Genomic DNA, 19474 nt, shown 5'->3' on the forward strand with positions numbered 1-19474 from the left:
GTTGCCAGTCTCACCCCAGTCAGATGGCAAGGGGCCTGAGGGGTCCAGAGCCCCAGGGCAGGCAGGGAGCAGACTCCCAGGGGCCCCAGGGGCATGGAGCTAGGAGAGGGAGCAAGGTCTGGCTGGAGGCCTCGTGCCAGCCCCAGGTGCTGGAAGGAAGCCCCTTCCGGCCCAGCCTCGGGCCAGGGCTCTGGAAAGTGCTTGCACTTGGCTCCCATGGTGGAGGGATGAGGTGGTGGGGGAGGGTGTGGGGAGCTCATCTCAATCAAGACCGGCCAGGGCTCAGTTAGGAGCCTCTGGGGAGTCAGCACTTGGCCAGGTGGGCCCCTTGACGTCCTCAGCTGGAAGCCCTGGGGGCTGTCTTTTGGCAGGCCCCTCCAGGGATGACGTAGGTGGGGAGAGGAGGCCAGCCAGGCCCAGAGAGAGAAGGCAGAGGCCTGTCTGCACCTGGCGAGGCTGGGGGGCGCTTGGGCCGTCTGCACCCCTGGCACCCCAGCCGGCACCGGGCCCCAAGCTTGCGCTGCCCTGCCTGGCCCGTGCATGCCAGCCGCACTGCACGCCTGCCGCCCGGCGCCCAGGATCCCCAGCTCGCCCCTACCCCGGCAGCACTCAGAGGCTGGGGGCCCTGGCTGTAGGAGGAAGCCTGTCTGGGCTATAGAATGGTGACAAAGGGTAACTCAGGATTGGGGGGCCCTGTGGTCACATTCTGGGGGCAGAGCTGGGTTGGGTCTCAGGCCATGGCTGATAACTGTTTGGGTTTCTCTCTCTTTTCTGGTCTCCTTCTCCCCACCTCCCCACCCCGCCTCGCCCAGACACCCTTCCAGTCCTCGGGCCTGGACACCAGCCGAACCACCCGGCACCACGGGCTGGTGGACAGAGTGTACCGAGAGCGTGGCCGGCTGGGCTCGCCACATCGCCGGCCCTTGTCAGTGGACAAACACGGACGGCAGATATCTTTTACCCGGAGGACGGGAGGGGGGCTACTGGTGACTGCAGGACCCGGAGTCTAGCTGACTGAGCTGAATAAGGGCTCCCCCTGTGCTCCGGGGCTCCGGGCAGCCCTGGGGAGGGTGCACTTGTGGGGCAACCCTGGCAGAAGCGGTGTGGCTAGCCAAAGGGCCTTGGGCTAGGGCCGGGGCCCATGGGACTGAGGCCCCGGGCTGCTGGGGTGTGCAGGCTGCGGAGAGGGTTGGGGAAGGTAAGGTCGGACCCACACTGTGTTGGACACCTGGCTGGGCAGTGGAACCCAGAAAGACTGTGACAGGGTGTCCACATGTTGGGGCCGTGCAGAGGGCAGCCCAGCCGAGGCAGCCGAGCCGAGGGGGGTCTGAACCAGACCCAGACATATCCAAGGGAGGCTCCATCTGAAGACAGAATTCTCCTCTGCACCTTGGCCAAACAGAGATCATCAAGAGTTTCTCCCCCACCTCCAGACTTGGCCGCCCCTTGGTGCTTGGCCAGCCAGCACACACCCCTCCCCCCATCACCAGAGTCTGAGCGGCTGCTCTTGGGACATGCACCCCCCACCCCAAGCATTTGAGAACAGAGAAGCCTGTCATTTCCCACTTCTCATTTCCGTGGCTGGGGCAGCCCGACCAGCTAGGCCCCAGACAGAGCCCTCGGGCCCCAGGAGCCACCCTGTCAGCCTAGAATTAAGAGTCAAGACCCAGGTCAGCTGAATGAAACTCCCCACTGCCCCCCACGGGCCCCAGTTTCTCAGCCGAGGCCCCTCTTGGAAGGGGCGCAGCCCGCACGTGTGCTTGCAGGGGGTGAGTGCTGAGTGCTAGGTGGACAGGGCCGAACCCCGGGGGCTGCTCGCAGCCAGGCAGGAAAGGTCCCCGCCCTGCAGCCCCAGCTGTTTGCAGGCTCCCAGCAGCCTGGCCACGAGGTTCCTGGGGCTTGGGGTGGGGCCTGAGCCAACAGTGCTGTCCCCTTAACTCACACTCAAGCGGACAGCTGCCCGTACGGCACCGTGTACCTCTCGCCGCCCGCGGACACCAGCTGGAGAAGGTCAGTGACCCAGAACCGGCCCTCAGCCCTCTTGTTGGAAACAAAAACAAACTTACATCATGCTTGTGCTTGGAAAACCAATATGCAGTTACTTTAAAATGACAAAGCTAAGAAGTCTTCAGAAGTTTCTAGAAATCAGCTCTATCCTTGTAATACCAAGGTCATAGCTTTGGAGTCTTCCAGGGATTTTTTTTCTTTTTCCATGACTTTTTTTTTTCTTTTATAGACAGAGTTGCGATTAGGTTGGATATTTAGTCTTGTAACTTGCCTTTTTCCATTTAATGTTATATTATGAGTGGTTTCTCATATTGCTGAACAGTCACTGAAAATGTGATTATATAAGTATTCTATATTTATTAGCAGAAGTTTAGGAATACACATAAGTGTACCTAGAAGGGGGAAAAAGTCTATAGTGCCATCATCTACAAAGATTTAGAATAACAATAATATAGTTAGTGTTAATGCCCACAGCAAATAGTGGGATGATTGTGCACCAGTGTGAATATGCTTATATCATGGAAGTGTATACTTAAAAATGGTTAAAATGGTAAATTGTATGTTATATTTATTTTACCACACATAAAAAAATATGTAGGTGATTTCACCGAAGACTGAAAGTTATTTAAAAAAACCCATGTGTATGTATGAAATATAATTTATATGATGTATCATTCAGTAATGTAATTAAACTCCTGGGCATGTATCGTATATCAGTTTTAACCATCATAGTTATTAACTGATACAAAATGCACAGAGCTTTGTGGAGCTTTGTGGAGTCGGTGCTTTTATTCTCCACGTTTTAGATATAAGGAAAGTGAGCACAGAGAGGTCAGGAGACTTACTCAAGGACACACAGCTGATTGGGGGGGAGCCGGGATCCGGACCAGCTTCTCATTGCTTGTATGGCCCCAGGGTCAGAGGTCAGCTGGCCCAATCCTTTGTAAACTGCTCTTCTCCTTGAACTGAGTTTCCTCCATGTCACTCTCTGTAGCTAGGATGTCCCTTTTGGATTCATGCTGCTCTTTCATCCCCAGATTGCCAGCCGTGTGGCTGGACCTGCCCAGCTCCCCTTGGGTGCCCACAGTTTTCTGGGTACCCAAGGGGCTCTTCTGGGGACCATCCCTCCAGGCATATGCAGCTGGGAGTACACTGAGTTACCCCATCCCTGGTGCAGAAGGCAGAGCTAGCAGCTCTCATGCCACACCCCCTCCCCAGGGGCTGCATTCTTTCTGGGTTGTTCTCTGAGCCTCCTATTGCTGCCTCTCCTTTTTGCTTATTACACCTGGTTTGCAACTGAGCATCCTGGGGTGGCACAGTTGCCCACTGGTGTTTGTCACCAGAAGGGGACACAGTGATGGGCTGGGCCTTGTACTCCCAGAGCTGGGCCATTGTGGGACCGTGGGGCCCCTTCTCCAGAGAGTTTCAGGAGGAAGGCACCAGTGTTTCCCTCAAAGCTGAGAAGCCCACAGAAGGGTGGTAGTGGGGAGGGGCTGGTGGGAATGGAGGGGCATTTCTACTGTAGCTTTTTGTCTTCAGCAGTCTTTGTAGATGAAAATCAGGGTCACTGCTGTGGTTCTTTTGAGAAAAGTGTGCCTGTGGTTTTATGCAGGTTTAACAGCTCCCAAATACCACTCACCATTCTCACCCTGTCCCATGAGCATATCTTGGATAGAGTGGGGCCAGGACTATCCCTTTATCCCCGTTGGGGCCAAGCCTCACTGTCTCTCTCTTCTTCTCAGGACCAATTCTGACTCTGCCCTGCACCAGAGCACAATGACACCCACCCAACCAGAGCCCTTCACAGGCGGGTCCCAGGACGCACACCAGAAAAGAGGTATTAGCAGGCACGTGGGCTCCCAGAGGTCACAAGCTTATAGGTGGAGAGACCTGCCAGGGAAGAGTCAGTGGGTGGTATGGGACAAGGGGAGAGGCTTGAACATGTTCAGAAATGGTGCTGCTTGAGTTGGGTTTTGAGGAGTGCATAGGAGTTTTCTGGGCGGAGAAAACTGCCCCTGCAAAGACTCATTGGCTTCCATTCATGGATTCAGGGCATGGCCATACAGTATGCGGGCCTTGCCAGTTCTTTTGGTTGTAGAGGACAGCCAGCCCCACCAAAAGGAGGCATTTATCAGCTCATGACCAAGCAGTCTAGACCTAGATGTCTGCTTTAGGTGCAGTTCAAGTCAGGGCTTCATGCTGTACCACTTCCTGGCTCTGCAGCTCAGAACCCTCCTGGTTCACAGTCTCTGGGCCCATTCTGCCTCCTGTGGGTTGAAATGGGGCCAGTCCTTTCCCACCTCTTCCCTACTCTCCTCTCTGGGCTCTGTGTACCAGTAGCTAGGGCAGATCTGTACCCAGGCCCTCAGCCCCTCCCCAGAGCTGGGCACAGGGACAGTGTCCCTGGGATCTTCTGGGAGGGTGCATGCCATCTTAAAAATTGGGCAGTGTTGCCCAGAGAGGGGAGCACAGTGCTGTGAGGCTGCAAGAATCCCCACCCAGGCTTGATCTGCCCAGTTAATCACATGCCGTTAAGGTCCGAACACTTCCCAGTTTTTTGGGTAGCATTGCACTGTGTGAATGTGTGAACATACAAGGGAGATTCTGCTGGTAGAATGAGGATTATCAAGCAGATCTTCACCCCTTGAGGGGCGGGGGTCTTTGCATGTGCCATCGTCCCGGGATCCCCGCTCATCAGACAGTGAAGGTGAGATTGCAGAAAGAATGGGCTCCGTACTGAAAGCAGGAATTCCAGGTGTCCTGGGGGTGAAGAGAACAGGGCGCCAGATGCTGCCCTCCTGTTCCCAATGTTAGGAGCCATTCTGAGGGGGCCGTCTCCTTGATGGGCTCCCCAGGAAAGTGAGACTTTCAAGGTAGGCTTTCCAAGGCAAATGTCATTATCCCTTGGGACTCTGTGACCATGGAAGGGAGTTGCAATGCAGGGGCCCTTGATAGTGCAGAGTCCAGCTGTCCTCGGGGTGGAGAGAGGGGAGACATGTCACCTGCTCCCGTTTCTCTGGAAGGGACCCAAGCAGTGACAGGGTGAGGAGTTAGCCTGGCTGCCCTCCCACCCGTCACAGCTGCTCTCTTTGGGTTTGAAGGAGGAGGAGGTGACCCATCTGGCTGTGTTCAGTGTAGCTCTATTGCAAGCGAAAGACTGAACCTCCAAGAGGCATAAAGAAACTGGGTCTCATAAAGAAAATGTTTAATCTCACCTTAACCAAAAGGTCCAAAGAAAGGGGCCTTCAGGCATAGCTGGTTCCAGGGCCTTAAATGATGCCCATCCAGTCCCTCAGACCTTTCCTCCCCTCCTCTCCTCCTGTGGGGCTGGCTGGCATTGCAACTAATTTGCGAGGCTGCAGCTACAATGAGTGGATCAGTCAACCTCAGGCTGACACTGAGCATCATGGGCTGGGAGACAGGTGACCACAAGGTGGCAGGTGGGGCAAGAGTCTGGAAGAATTTCTCTGCTGTTCTCTGCAGCCTGAGACCTCCAAAGCCTGTATCAGTCCCATGGGAGGCAGAAGTAATACATGTCCTCAGCTCCAGAGCTCCTATTTTCATTTCTTTTTAAGTCACAGGGTCTCTAGTTTATTTATTTATTTATTTATTTATTTATTTATTTATTTACTAGATTTACCTATTTGAGAGAGAGAGAGAGAGCATGCTCATGCTTAAGCGGGGGGGGGGGCAGAAGGAGAGGGGGATAGAGAATCCCAAGCAGACTCCCCACTGAGTACAGAGCCAGATGTGGGGCTGTATCCCATGACTGAGATCATGAGATCATGACCTGAGCCAGACCGTCACCTGACTGAGCCACCCAGGCACCCCCACTTATTTATTTTTTTTAACTGTCCTTCCTCTTGCCTTGCATGAAACCATTTTTTGTACTTGAGTGCAGTCCCCAGAAGTTACTGTTGGGGCGGTTACACTGGTGTCACAGTCATGATTGTATATGTCGGGGCAGCTCCCCCCTTGGTGCCACATAGCTTCAGAGTGAAAAGGTTGTGATCATCCTTCTCTCCCCACCCCACCCCCAGTCTTACTATTAACAGTTCCAGGAATGGAGGAGACCACGTCGGAGACAGATAAGAATCTTTCTAAGCAAGCATGGGACACCAAGAAGGTAAGAGAGTCCTAAGGGCTTTTAGAAATGATTTTCCTTCTTGATCTTTTTTTTAAGTGTAGCCTGGCCCAAGGTGGAGAATTAGCCTATTGGGGAAGTTTTGCCTTCCCTCAAGTGTAACCTTCACACAGATTTGACCAGTCATATAGGCCCTTTTAACATGAATGGCAGACCTGTCAGGCTGGCAGAAGCGGTGAAAAATGAAAACCCATGTTTGCCATAGTGGAGTGTGTACTAAAAGTGCAGTGGTTCAGAGCTCAGCGTGGCCGCTCCCCAAAAATGCCCAGAGTGCCCAAGAATGACGTGCAAATTCATGAAGCATTCCGGATTTCTGTGTATGGTATTGGCTGTGAACTAGACTTACTGTGGTGACCACTTCACAGTACATACAGCTAGCGAACCATCGTGTGACCTGAAACTAATACAATGTTATAGGTCTGCTATAGCTCAAAAAAAAAAAAGTCAGGGGCGCCTGGGTGGCTCAGTGGGTTAAGCCGCTGCCTTCGGCTCAGGTCATGATCTCAGAGTCCTGGGATCGAGTCCCGCATCGGGCTCTCTGCTCAGCGGAGAGCCTGCTTCTCTCTCTCTCTCTCTCCCTGCCTCTCTATCTATTTGTGTTTTCTCTCTCTAAAAAAAAAAAAAAAAATTTTTATAAAAAAAAAAAAAAAAAAGTCAAAGCTATGGAGGTTAAGTGACTTGTCCAAGGCTATGAAGATACTCAGGGTTTAGAACTTGTACCTCCTAATTCTGAGCCTGTGATGTTCCTACTAACCCCTAGTATTGGGTCATCATCAATGTTTATAAATGTTGATGGTCATCCTTAAAACTTTTATTCATCTGCACAGTAACTACAACGTTTATTAGATTACAAAGTCTACTTGGAATTTCCAATTGAGTTGGGATTTCTGTATTATTTCCAGGTCCAGAAACAAATTTCTGAAGTTCAACCTATAAAATGTCTAGCGGTAAGATAGAATTTGTGCCATGAATACAGATTTCAAAGAATTTGCATAGAACAAGGTACACTTAAAAAGAGAGCTATTTTGAATATTAAAAAAAAAAAGAACTAAAACCCATTGCTGGTCAAGTTGTGGTGAATGGGGAAGCAACATGAATTGCTCATCCCCTTCAGGGAATCGTAGGGAGGTGACAAATGAGCAAACCGATGTGTTCCTCAAAGGCGTGTTAGAGCTTTTGGAATAAACTGGAAACAACCTGAATGTTCAACAGTAGGGGATTTATAATGAAATTATCCTTTGTCCCTTGTGGAAAGTTCCACATATGTGGAGTAGAGATTTTGTTTTTTAAGTAGGCTCCCTGCCCAGCATGGAGCCCAGTGCAGGGCTTGAACTTATGACCCTGAGATCAAGACCTGGAGTCAGACATTAGGGATGCCTAGGTGGCTCAGTCTGTTAAGTGACTGCCTTTGGCTCAGGTCTCAATACCAGGGGCCAGGGATTGAGCCCCGTGTCAGGCTCCCTGCTTAGCTGAGGAGTCTGCTTCTCCCTCTCATCTCCCTGCTCATGTTCTCTTTCCCTCTCTCTCTCTCTCTGTTTTTTTCTTTTTCTTTCTTTCTTTCTTTTTTTTTTTTTTTTAAAGATTTTATCTATCTATTTGACAGAGAGAGAATGACAGTGAGAGCAGAGGGAGTGGGAAAGGGAGAATCAGGCTTCACACTGAGCAGGGAGCCTGATGCAGGGCTTGATTCCAGGACCCTGAGATTATGACCTGAGCCAAAGGCAGAGGCTTAACCCACTGAGCAACCCAGGCACCCCCTCTCTTAAAAATAAATAAATCTTAAAAAAAGAAAGAATAGGACGTTTAACCGACTGAGCCACCATTCGCCCCTGGAGTTAGGATTTCTGATGGAATTTTGGAGGCATGAGTGATGCTTCTTATAATACTGTTGTGTGGAAAGAACGGGATAAAGCTATTTGGAAAGGTGTACAACACTTAGAAATGGACAGGCACACCTCATTTTATTGCACTTTTCTTTACTGTGCTGTGTTTTTTTTTACCAGTGGAAGGTTTGTGGCAACCTTGTGTTGAACAAGAACATCGGCACCATTTTTCCAACAGCAATTTTCTCACTTTGTGTCTCTGGGTCACATTCTGGTAATTCTCATGGTAGTTCACGTGTTTTCATTATTATTTTTAAAGATTTTTCAAAAAAAGATTTTATTTTTTTATTTGTCAAAGAGAGGGAGAACACAAGCAGGCAGAGTGGCAGGCAGAGGCAGGGAGAGAAGCAGGCTCCCCACTGAGGAAGGAGCCCGATGCGGGACTGGATCCCAGGACCCTGGGATCATGACCTGAGCCAAAGGCGGCGGCTTAGCTGACTGAGCCACCCAGGCGTCCCAGATTTTTTTTAATCTATTAGAGAGACAGAGAGAGAGAGATGGGGGGAATGGATGGTGAGGAGGGGCAGAGGGAGAAAGAGAGAAAAGCAGACTCCGTGCTGAGCAGGATGCTGGATCTGAGCTGAAGGCAGGTGCGTTTTAACCAATTGAGCCCCCCGGGTACCCCTGTTCTCGTCACTGTATTTGTTGTGTGATGTTTGATTCATGATTACAACTCGCTGAAAGCTCAGATAAATGCTCAGCATATTTAATTAAGGTACATAAGTTTGGTTTTTTTTTTTTTTTTCATAAGTTTTTTCAGATATAGTGCTGTCACATACTTAACCACTGCAGGAGAGGGTGAACATAACTTTTATATGCACCAGGAAACCAAAAAATTCACTTGTCTTACTTCGCTGTGATACTTATCTTATTGGGGTGGGTCTGGAACAGAACCAGCGTATCTCCCAGATACACCGTCTACACACAGATGCCTGGGGAGATGTGCACGGTGTGGGGGCGGGGAGGGGGGCAGTGTCCTCTCCAGTGGCAGGTGTGGGCGCCACCGGCAGCCCTTATCCCTGTCTACATCTTCCAGTTTTAGATAGAGAACACGTGTGATTTTTGACATGTTCAGGGAAGAAAATAACTCAAAAAGAATTCTACCAACCCCGACAGAATTGTGGTTGCAGAGAGGTGGGTAAGGACAGACATCAGGATCCTTCCGAGTGTTCAGTGTGCCACTGAGCCCTCAAGCGAAAGCGGCGAGTGTCGGTGGAAACACACTTGACATCCTGGGCGTGCGGAGAGGGTAGCAGACCTCAACATCGTGGCCCAGCTTTTAACTGCCTCGTGCGCAGATGCGTTCTGAAGGATGTCGGCAAAGGGATTCCATTGGAGTCACTGGGAGTGGGGTGGCGTTGGGGGGGGCAGGCAATGATGGGTGAGTTTTTAATACTGTTTAGAAATCTGCTGTTATCTCCATAATGTTCATGGGAATGCTTTTGAAAAGATTCTTTAGAAAGTCATTGTCTTCATGCTTTGCAAAAATCCGGTAATGAAGCGAGTGTTTACTCACAGAATTAAGGAACCCATGGCCAAGTAGAAACCCGTTCCTCTGGCATACTCTGCAGAGGCTTAACCCTCCTGGTCGCACACCACCCCTCAGGATCCCCAATCACTGCTGGCACACCCCCGCCACCTGCCCCCAGCCTCCCCCCACCCCATACATGCTGGGCCTGCGCATAGAGGCTGCCAGCCCAGGCCCCCACTAGTGCACCCACCTTCTTCTAGCTGATAATCCCCAAAGAACACATCAGCCTGAGGGCCTTTGAGGCGGATGGGGAATTAGGGAATGTGACACAGCTGGAGCCCTCACATCAGCACTCGGGGCTCTGTCCAGTCACGTCTGCTGCTGTCTGAAGAGTTCTCTCCTTTGTCCTTGAATGAGAGTCTAGGATCTCTGCCTAGAGCCTGTAGTTCTCAGGTGACCTAGTGGCCCCAGCTCGAGGGCGAGAAACCAGGGCCTTGCTGCCAGCGGGCTTTCCCTGGGACTCCTCCCCAGCCCACAGGGCAGCCAGAGTCTTCGACCTTCGTCCTCAGGTGGTGGGACGTGGGCTCCATGGGTCCCTGTGAGAGCCAGAACTGGGGGACCACTGGTAAGTGAGTCCATTAGGGGCGTGGGCAGCACCCTCTGTGTGTTTGTTGTGCTGTCCCGCTCTCCCCAGGAGCTCTACCGCTCTGATCTAGGAATGGAATGGGGGACCAGCCTTGGGCGCCTGGGTTTCCAGTGGTGCCATCGCTGAGCTGGTGTCTGACCCCTGTGGCATGGCCCTGGGGTTTTCAGGTGTAGAGTAGACAAGGCACGTTCTCCCTCAAATGTCTGTTCTGACAAGGGACCTCGTCACCTCTGTCCGCTGCCCCCACCTTAGGGGCAGGCGGAGCTAGGCTAGGATGTGCCTGTTGCCCCCAAGGGCAGGTGCTGGTGGTGGGAGCGGTAGAGACTCCTCTGCGTATGACTCTTGCTTTTGCCCCTGCACACGTCCAGGACAGGCCCCTTGGCTTTGAGGCTGCCTAGTTCTGGTTTGTGAGACATCGTGGGACCTTATAAACTTCCCCTCTTGCTGGCATGGTCAGCTGCGCCCCAAGGAGCCACGGTGCGTGAGGAGGCCCGCTCATCCTCTATTGTCTTTTCTTTCAGGCGGGGTCCAGGCCCAAGTCCTGCGAGGTCCCCGGGATCAAGTAAGTGTCAGCAGGGCTCTCCCTGCATGCCCAGGGCTGGTGGGGCTGCTCCGATGAACCCCGGGCTTCCCGTCTGCTCAGGAGGCTACAAGTCCTATAAGAGGACTGCCCCGCGCTGGCGGCTGTCTAACAACCCTCACTGGGTGGGGGAAGAAGGGGCCCTCCTTCCCGTCCCTGCATGCAGGGACTGAGCCCTCTCTCGCCTCCACTCAGCCTCAGCTGGCGCGCTTGTCAGCCCCAGCCTGTCCCGGGCCAGGAGGACCCTCACCCCAGCCCCCTCTCCTGCGTAGATAGGTTGTTTCCCAAGGTCCCACTGGAGGTGTGGGCCAAACATGGCAGCACCTGATCCCAGGGTACCATTCTCTGCCTCCTGATGTTTTTGGGCCAGTCTCCCCCCACCCACCCCCTCACCCCCCACCACAGCTCTTGGGGGAGAATGGGCCGGGGCGAGAGCTCACCTCCCCCCCTCTGTCTGGCCTTCCCCCCAGCATCTTTCCATCCGCTGACCAGGAAAACACTACAGCCCTGATCCCTGCCACCCACAACACAGGGGGCTCCCTGCCCGACCTGACCAACATACACTTCCCCTCCCCCCTCCCGACCCCGCTGGACCCTGAGGAGCCCACCTTCCCCGCGCTCAGCAGCTCCAGCAGCACCGGCAACCTCGCAGCCAACCTGACTCATCTGGGCATCGGCGGCGCCAGCCAGGGTAAGGCCAGGCCAGGCGGGGGCAGGATTGCCTTCCCCGGCAGAGCGCAGCAACTAGCGGAATGATGATTTGGCAAGGTGCCCTCCAGAATGCCGGGTACCAGGTGGGAGCTAGAACCTATCCCAGGGGCTGGGCATTTCCCAGTACTGCCTGGGAAGGCATCCCAGGTGGAGGGCACACAACCTGGAGGTGGGAAAACTCCCAGTGTCCCCAGGGATCAGACAGTGGTTCTGAGGGGAAACTGGGTGAGTCCAGAACATTCTAGGAGGGGAGCCCCCAAGGGTTTCACTTGTGGGGTATACCGGGCTTTTCCCCTGCCTCTCCTTGTCCTCAACTCTTCATGGAGGGACGGTACCAGGCCTGACCTGCTCCGTCCACACTCCCTCTTGCCCAGTGGCTGACGGTGTCCCCTGCTTGGGACACTCCAGCCCAGGCCATGTCCATGGGGACATCCCATGGGCCCATCACCTTCCTCATAGCTTCCGGTGCTGCCCTAGTGCTCCTCCCCTAGGGATGAGCAGCTCTGTTTCCCAGTGGCTTGCCTTCTTCTCTTGCCTGCCCTGACCTGTGGATGCATCCCCTTAGCCCCACCATTAAGGACCCAGCCCAACCTGGAGCTCCTCCACCTTGCATGGCCTCCACCTGTCTGCCCTCCATCCGAACCCCATCCTCTTCTTACCCAGAATCCCTTTGTGACTCTTGTCTGCTCAGCACCTTGCACGGGTCCTCATCTACCTCCCAATGAAAACCCGAGACCCCTGGGGCCTAGGAAGTCCAGTTCACCCTCCAACTTGGTCTCCGCCCCCACCCCTACCTCTGTTGCCTACACCATCTTCTGTCCAGCCAAGCAGGGCCTTGACACATGCTGCCCCTCTCCCACAGTCCTCCTCTTCCTCCAGGTGGCTGCAGAGCCCCTCACCCACTCCATCCCCACTTATACCTCCTCTTCTTGGTGAGCCATCTTGGTCCCCTGCCCACACAGCCTTATCCCCGGTCTCACTCGGCACTGCTTTTCTGCATTCACCTGTTGCTCTTGAGTCACTCCTTTGCTCAGGCCGAGCTCTCCTGTGTCCCCACTAAGACTCCGCTGTCCCCAAGTTCCTGCTGTCATTCTGCACCCATGTGGACTGTGGGATGTGTGGGTTTGCATCCAGGGAGGAGATAAGGCAGCCCCAACAGCCTTGTGGCGGGACAGGCAGGATGGGCTATGGGGGGACCCCTCTGTGAGTCCGCACATGTCAGGACTTGGCAGCCAGTGCGAGCACAACGTTGCTGTGCCCTCTGTCCCGCCTGGAAGCCAGTGCTCATCCCATCCATCTGCGTGTCACACCTCTGCCCCAGGTGTGATGGGCAGCACCATGCGGGGTTTCGTCTGGGAGAACCACGTGCTCCAGTTCACATCTGCTACAGCCCTTCTGGCTCCGCAGGGAGAACGGGCTATCGGGAGGGGTGGCAGTGCCAGGGCAGGGCCCCATCAGACGTTCTAGAGAGACTTCCAGGTGAAGTTGGCTGGCTTGGGAGCTGGGTCAGTATGGGGAGCAGAGGACTTGAGGAGCCTAGAGTCATTCCTGGCTTTGGTGCTGATGGGGCAAAAGTCAGGGCAGGGGTGCCAAGAATAATGTAGGTGTTCCTAGGATTCTAGACAAGAACATAGAAGCTGGCACAGTACAAAGGGGAGCAAGACCCTGGCCTAACACTGAGGCTTTGTTCCTGCTTGTGCACCCCTGGCCCCGTGCCCACCCAGGTTCAGCCACTAGGCAGAGGGCACTAGCCCCTGCTGTACTCCCCCCAGCCCCAGGAAGGCCTAGAAGACAAAATGAGCAAATACAGGAGAGCCTGGGACTGACGGCCTCCTGAGAGGTGGGTGGGCAGGCAGCACCCACACAGGCCTGCACGAAGCAAGAAATCAGAAGGTTGGCTCTGGGGATGCCGGTGGGGGGCCCCTTGTGCAGATACCGCTGTTTCCTGGCCCCCCGTCTTTCTCCTCACGTCTCACCGTGGCCTCTAGAGCACTACCCCCTCCTCCAGAGGGTCCTTGGCAGCCCCCAGCACCCGCCCGGGAGCTGTGCACCTCCGGCCCACGCCGAGTCTAAACAAGCACAGGAAAACACAACACATGTGAAAGCCATAGACGCGGGAACAAGCGCAGACCCCGAGTGTGGGGCCCAGACCCTGGCCCGCCTGGCTGGGAGCGTCAGCCCAGTAATGTCTGACATGTGTTCGGTTGTTTGCGAACCTGCCGCTCGAGCAGCTCGCCTGGCAGGGGCTTCACTTTCTGGGCGCATTTTAAATCAGGCCGAGCCGCCGGCCCCTGGCACACGTGGAGATCACCCCCCCCCACTAGCCCACCCGCCAGTCAGAACGTGAGCCCCTCAAAGAAAAATGGGAGGTGTCCGCCGCCAGGGAGACAGCGGCCCCTCTCGTCCTCTTGAATATTTGCTGAGGTCGTTTTCCTGGTCGTCGGCCAGAACCCGGAGGAGGGCAGGCCCGGGTCCTCCTTCCTGGCACAGCTCCGAGGCCTGCCGGCCCCGCACACAAGGCTTGCGTGCCTGAGGCTGGGCCCCTGCCACCTGGCTTGCCCTCCCCTGGCAGCTCTCCCTGCCCGCCCCAGACTTCCCTTCCAGCTGGCCTCACTCCTTTTCCCAAAGGTGATCCAGGTTGCCAAAAGGAATTCAACAGCAAGGCGTCTGTCCACCCTCCTGGCCCAACTGGCCTCTCCCAGGGTGGTGGCCCTCCCAGTGTGAGACCAGGAGCTCACCCTGCAGCCCAGCAGAGGATTAAAAACCCCCTTGTATTCTGGATAGACAGAGGCTGGCAGCGCAAGCACAGATGCAGCCTGCCAGTGTATTTTGTCTGGCCTGTGGTTGCGTGCGTGATGTCTGAATCAACATGTAAAAATCAGGACTAAGTACATGTTAAGACTTGGGATTTCTGGCTTCTCTTGAAGAATTGGAAGGCCCAGCAGTGGTGGGTCGAGGTTCTGTGCCTTGAGATGGTCCGGTTTGCCCCCAGCCCCTGTTGCTCCCCTGACCCTGTCTCTCCTGGCCTTTGCTTCTGCTGCTACTGGGTCCTGACATCACTGCTCCCTGGGTGTAGTGTGTTCTCAGCCTGGGGACATAAGGGCCGTGGATGCTCAGAGAAGGAGCAGCCTGTGGGCCTGATCTGAATGTCTTCCTACCAGATATCTCCTGGACTCTGCCTACTCAGGCTTCCTGTCCATGCTGTGCGTGCAGCAGCATAATTCTGGGGCCCAAGGTCTGTGCATAACCTGGAAACTGGGGCTCTGCCTTAGGAGCCCTCCGAGGTGCCAGGCCCTCCTGCGATGCACGGCTGAGTGGAGCTGCCAGGGCGACTGAGGGGAAGTGCAGGCGTGACCAGGCTTGCCTTGCACAGTGAGCAGCCTCCTGGGGTAGAGGGAAGGCTGCCCATCCTCTCCCCTCGGTGCATGCTGGGTGTGCTCCCACTGACCTGGGAGCCCGCTCTCTCACCTGCTGGAACCAGGTTGATCTGATGCCCTTGGCAGGTTGGGCCCAGCCACCCTGGGTGAGTCAGGCCCCTGCATTGGCCTTAACTGCAGGCTGGACTGTCTTCTGAGCTTGCTCTCAGCCTCACCAGGAGCCTCACAGTGAACTCTTGAGGGTGGCTGTTACCATCTCCATCTCAAGGATAAGGACACCAAGTCTGGGAGATCAAGCCAAGCCCCCAGGGCTCTCCTAGGCATCATCAGGAGGCCTGTTGCCTCCCTGGCACAGTGCCCCAGGATGGGGCAGGCCCCAACTGCTGCCACACTGAACTTGACCTCAGCTCCTTCATGACAGACGCATCCAGGGATAGGATTGCTGGGGGAGGGGCGCAGGGTGAGGGAAAGTTCAACACGGAGCCTTCCTGACGGAGCTCAATCAGGAACGTAGGTATTGTAAGAAGGTAGAGAGTGATTGAGTTTCCAGCAGGACTGGTGGTTCAGCATGGGGAGCACAGAAGGTGGAGAGGTGTGGGGGGAGGGGCCAAAGGAGCAGTTATAGGAAGGTACAGTTTTGTTGGAGGAGGATAAGGAGAGCATGGGGCTTTAGAGAAACTGCAGCCTCTGGACAGGACCAGCTTTCTTTTTTCTTTTTCTTTTTAGGTATTTTATTTATTTGAGAGCAAGCGCACACACACTAGCCAGGGAGGGAAGCGGGGGCAGAGGGAGAAGCAGACTCCCAGCTGAGCAGGGAGCCTGACTTGGGCCAGATCCTAGGATCCTGGGATCATGCATGACCTGAGCCAAAGGCAGACGCTTAACTGACTGAGCCACCCAGGCACACCCAGGAGCAGCTTTCTTGAAGCTAACCCACCCCCAAGCCAGTGTAGGCAAAAAAGGGCACTGATTATCTCCCCAAACCAGGAAGCTCCAGTTAGGCCGGATGCAGGGCTCAGGTGCTGCCTCTACCCCTCAGCACCTGATTCTCCTGCTGGCTCTTCCACTTGCAGCCATGTGATGCCCCTTCCTACACAGCTCCAGATGTCACTCCTTAGAGTTCATCAAAAGTCCCAGGGCAGGCTCTCATTGGGCCAGTCTGGTAACATGTCCATCTGGGAGCCAATCATGTGGTCCAGAAGCAGGGAAGTGCTGATTGGCAGGGCCTGTGGATCACACCCCTCTTGGAGGGATGGTAGGATCAGTGGGAGAGTGTTGACCAACATGGGGATAGGTCAGGAAGGAGAACAGAGCCCACACTAGTCTGGGGCCTTGGAGGGGGCACCCTGGGTTTGGTGATAAGGACACAGTAGATTTTGTCTGATTGATTGGGCTGTTCTTAGCAGTGATCGTGGTGTTTGAGCGGCCCTCTGGAGGCTAGAGTCATGCCCGCCCTTCTCTCCTGTCCTCCCTTTCAGGGATGAGCACACCAGGCTCCTCACCGCAGCACCGCCCGGCTGGCGTCAGCCCGTTGTCCCTGAACACAGAGGCGAGGAGGCAGCAGGCCCAGCAGGTGTCATCCACCCTCTCCCAGCTGTCACCCATCACTCAGGTGTGAGGGCCTGGTGGGGTGGGGGAGGTGTGGCCAGCTCTACCTCTCTGGGAGACCTCCCCATCCTCCCTGGGGGTCATAGACTCCTGAAGACAAAGGTTCCCAATGCTTTTGGCTGTTTGTAAGATTTTCAAACACACGGAAATGGGAGTGTTTTCTGGCCTGTGTGTTTTCTGTGTGTGTTTTCTTGTCCTGGAACCTCCCATACCTGTCACGGGCGGATTCGTGTGACTGAGCATTCTTCATTGTGCTACTTTCCCTTGAGGATCTAGTTGAAATTCTCTGAAATAAAAGTTTAGAGTTATTTTGTTAAACATTTTTTTAAAGATTTTATTTATGTATTTGTCAGAGGGAGCACACACAAGCAGTGGGGAGCGGCAAACAGAGGGAGAAGCAGGCTCCCTGCCGAGGAAGGAGCTCGATGCAGGACTCGATCCCAGAACTTCCGGGATCACGACCCTAGTCGAAAGCAGACGCTTAACCAACTGAGCCACCCAGGCACCCCTAGAAAGCTTTTTGTTTGTTTTGTTTTTTGTTTCAGTTTACCGTAATTTTGTTTCATTTGCTTTTTTGGTAGCTCGTGTGTGTTTAGGATGAAAGGATAACCTTTCATCTAGGTTATCCATTGTGCTGGCATACGATCATTCATAGCACTCATAATCACTTTTCTTAAGTCTATAGTAATATTCCCACTTTCATTTTTGATTTCAGCAATTTGATTCTTTTTTACTTAGTTTATGCCCACAAAACAAGTTAGGAAGTGTTCCCTCTTCATCTGTTTTTTCCTTTTTGGGGTGGGGGAAGTGTTTGAAAAGCACTGGTGTTGTAAACTCTTTAAATATTTAGTAGAATTCACCAGCAAAGCCACTGGTCTGAGCTTATCCTTATGGGGAGGGTTTTTCTTTTTGAAGTTTTCATTTAAATTCCAGTTAGGTAGCATACCGTGTTGTAGTCGTTTCAAGTGTGCAGTACAGTGATTCATCACTTCCACACATCACCCTGTGCCCATCACAACACGTGCCTCCTTAATCCCCGTCACCTGTTTCTCCCATTCCCCCACCTACCTCCACCTCTGGTAACCAGTAGCTTATTGTCTGTAGTGGAGTCTGTTTTCTTGGTTTGTCTGTCTGGCTCTCTCTTTCTCTCTCTTGCTTGCTTGTTCTGTTTCTTAAATTACACGGATGAGTGAGATCATGGGGTATTTGTCTTTCTCTGATTTGACTAATTTCGCTTAGCATTACAGTCTCTAGGTCCACCCATGTTGTTGCAAATGGCAAGATTTCAACTTTTTTTAATGGCCGAATAATATTCCATTGTTTATATACCACACCTCCTTTACCCATTTATCAATCAGTGGACACTCGAGCTGCTTCCATGATTCAGCTCTTGTAGGTAATACTGCCATAAGCACTGGGGTGCATGTATCCCTTTGAATAAGTGTTTTGGTGTATCTTTGGGTAAATCCCTAGTAGTGCAGTTGCTGGATGGTAGGGTAGCTCTGTTTTGAACTTCCTGAGAAACCTCCACACTGTTTTCCATGGTGGCTGCCCCAGTTTGCATCCCCACCAACAGTGCAGGGCTCCCCTCTCCACGTCCTCACCAACCCCTGTTGCTGCTTGTGTCATTGACTTTAGCCATCGTCACAGGGGTGAGGTGATACCTCACTGTAGCTGTGATTTGCATTTCCTTGATGGTGAGTGATGTTGAGCGTCTTTTAACGTGTCAGTTGTCATCTCTATGTCTTTTTTGGAAAAATGTCTATTCATGTCTTCCGCCCATTTTTTAATTAGATTATTCATTTCTTGGGTGTTGAGTTTTGTAAATTCTTCCTGTGTTTCGGAAACTAACCCTTTATCAGATATGTCATTTGCAAATATCTTCCCTTGGGAGGTTTTTGATTATTGATTTAGTCTCCTTTCTTGGTGTAGGTCTATTCAGATTTTCCATTTTTTTCTTGAATAAGTTTGATAGTTTGTGTTTTTCTAGGAATTTGTCCATTTTTTTAATCCCTGAAAGATAATATTTTTGGTGTTTTGTTTTGTTTTGTTTTTTGATTGAGTAAAGCAATAGAAGTTTGTTAAGTAAAGATACAGAAAAAGCTCTCCAGAGTGAGAGGGGTCCCAACAGGGTCACCCACCAGGGACCTTCTGAGCCTGAGTAGGTACAGAAGGGGGTGCCCACCTTTCCGTGTGGGGCACAGCTGGAGGAAAGGCTCATTGGGAGCAGAGCACTTACAGCTGGATTAGAAGTCCAGGCCCCATCCAGCTGTAGCCTAACCCTCTGTGACCCTGGGCAAGGTCTGCCCTCTCTCAGCCTGTGCTTTCCCAGTCCAGGCTCTGGATGTCCCTTTGTTTACCTGTGACATCTTTGGTGAGCATGTCAAGCATGGGGTGTTCCCAGGGACCAGGTATTCCCAGCCTGGCCCCTCCTGTCTCGTGGCCTCCCCCCTGATGCCCTCCTCTTCCCCCAGGCTGTGGCCATGGATGCCCTGTCTCTGGAGCAGCAGCTGCCCTACGCCTTCTTCACCCAAGCAGGCTCCCAGCAGCCGCCGCCGCCGCAGCCCCAGCCCCCTCCACCGCCGCCACCCGCGTCCCAACAGCAGCCACCCCCGCCACCCCCGCAGGTGCCCGTCGGCCTCCCCCCAGGCGGCCCCCTGATGCCAAGTGCCAGCTTGACACGGGGGCCCCAGCTGCCCCCACTCACGGTCACGGTACCGTCCTCTCTCCCCCAGTCCCCCCCAGAGAACCCAGGCCAGCCACCAATGGGGATCGACATTACCTCGGTAAGCCCAGGATGGGGTTTTGAGGGGCCTTGCTGGGGCGGTTGGGGGGGCTCATGTAGGAGTATCCCAGAGGCTGTGGGGGCCCCCACTGGGCTCCCAAGACCCAGAGACACTCAGGCATCTGGCTGAAGCTTCCTCAAGGTTCCACTTCAAGGCCAACTTGGCCAGGGGTCAGGGCTGAAGCAGATACTGCTGGGCTGAGGTCGTCATCTCATGTGTATAGATGGGGAGGCTGAGATACAAGCAGGGATCATTTGACCC

At 53.7% G+C, this 19474-nt stretch overlaps 1 protein-coding gene across 7 annotated transcripts in view; it reads left to right on the forward strand.

Moving 5' to 3' along the window:
- The window catches only part of CRTC1 (CREB regulated transcription coactivator 1), a 78286-nt gene that overhangs the window by 46093 nt on the left and 12719 nt on the right, over positions 1 to 19474 (forward strand). For 6 of the 7 annotated variants that reach the window (XM_059389463.1, XM_059389465.1, XM_059389466.1 and 3 more), the window contains 8 exons: positions 813 to 950; positions 1949 to 2010; positions 3750 to 3844; positions 6048 to 6133; positions 10673 to 10713; positions 11202 to 11422; positions 16298 to 16431; positions 18902 to 19213. In XM_059389463.1, coding sequence (XP_059245446.1) covers positions 813 to 950; positions 1949 to 2010; positions 3750 to 3844; positions 6048 to 6133; positions 10673 to 10713; positions 11202 to 11422; positions 16298 to 16431; positions 18902 to 19213 — 1089 coding nt within the window. The remainder of the gene's footprint in view (positions 1 to 812; positions 951 to 1948; positions 2011 to 3749; positions 3845 to 6047; positions 6134 to 10672; positions 10714 to 11201; positions 11423 to 16297; positions 16432 to 18901; positions 19214 to 19474) is intronic. The other variant, XM_059389467.1, reaches the window with a different exon arrangement.

The sequence above is a fragment of the Mustela nigripes genome, chromosome 2 (genome assembly GCF_022355385.1).
Source record: "Mustela nigripes isolate SB6536 chromosome 2, MUSNIG.SB6536, whole genome shotgun sequence".
NCBI lineage: Eukaryota > Metazoa > Chordata > Mammalia > Carnivora > Mustelidae > Mustela > Mustela nigripes.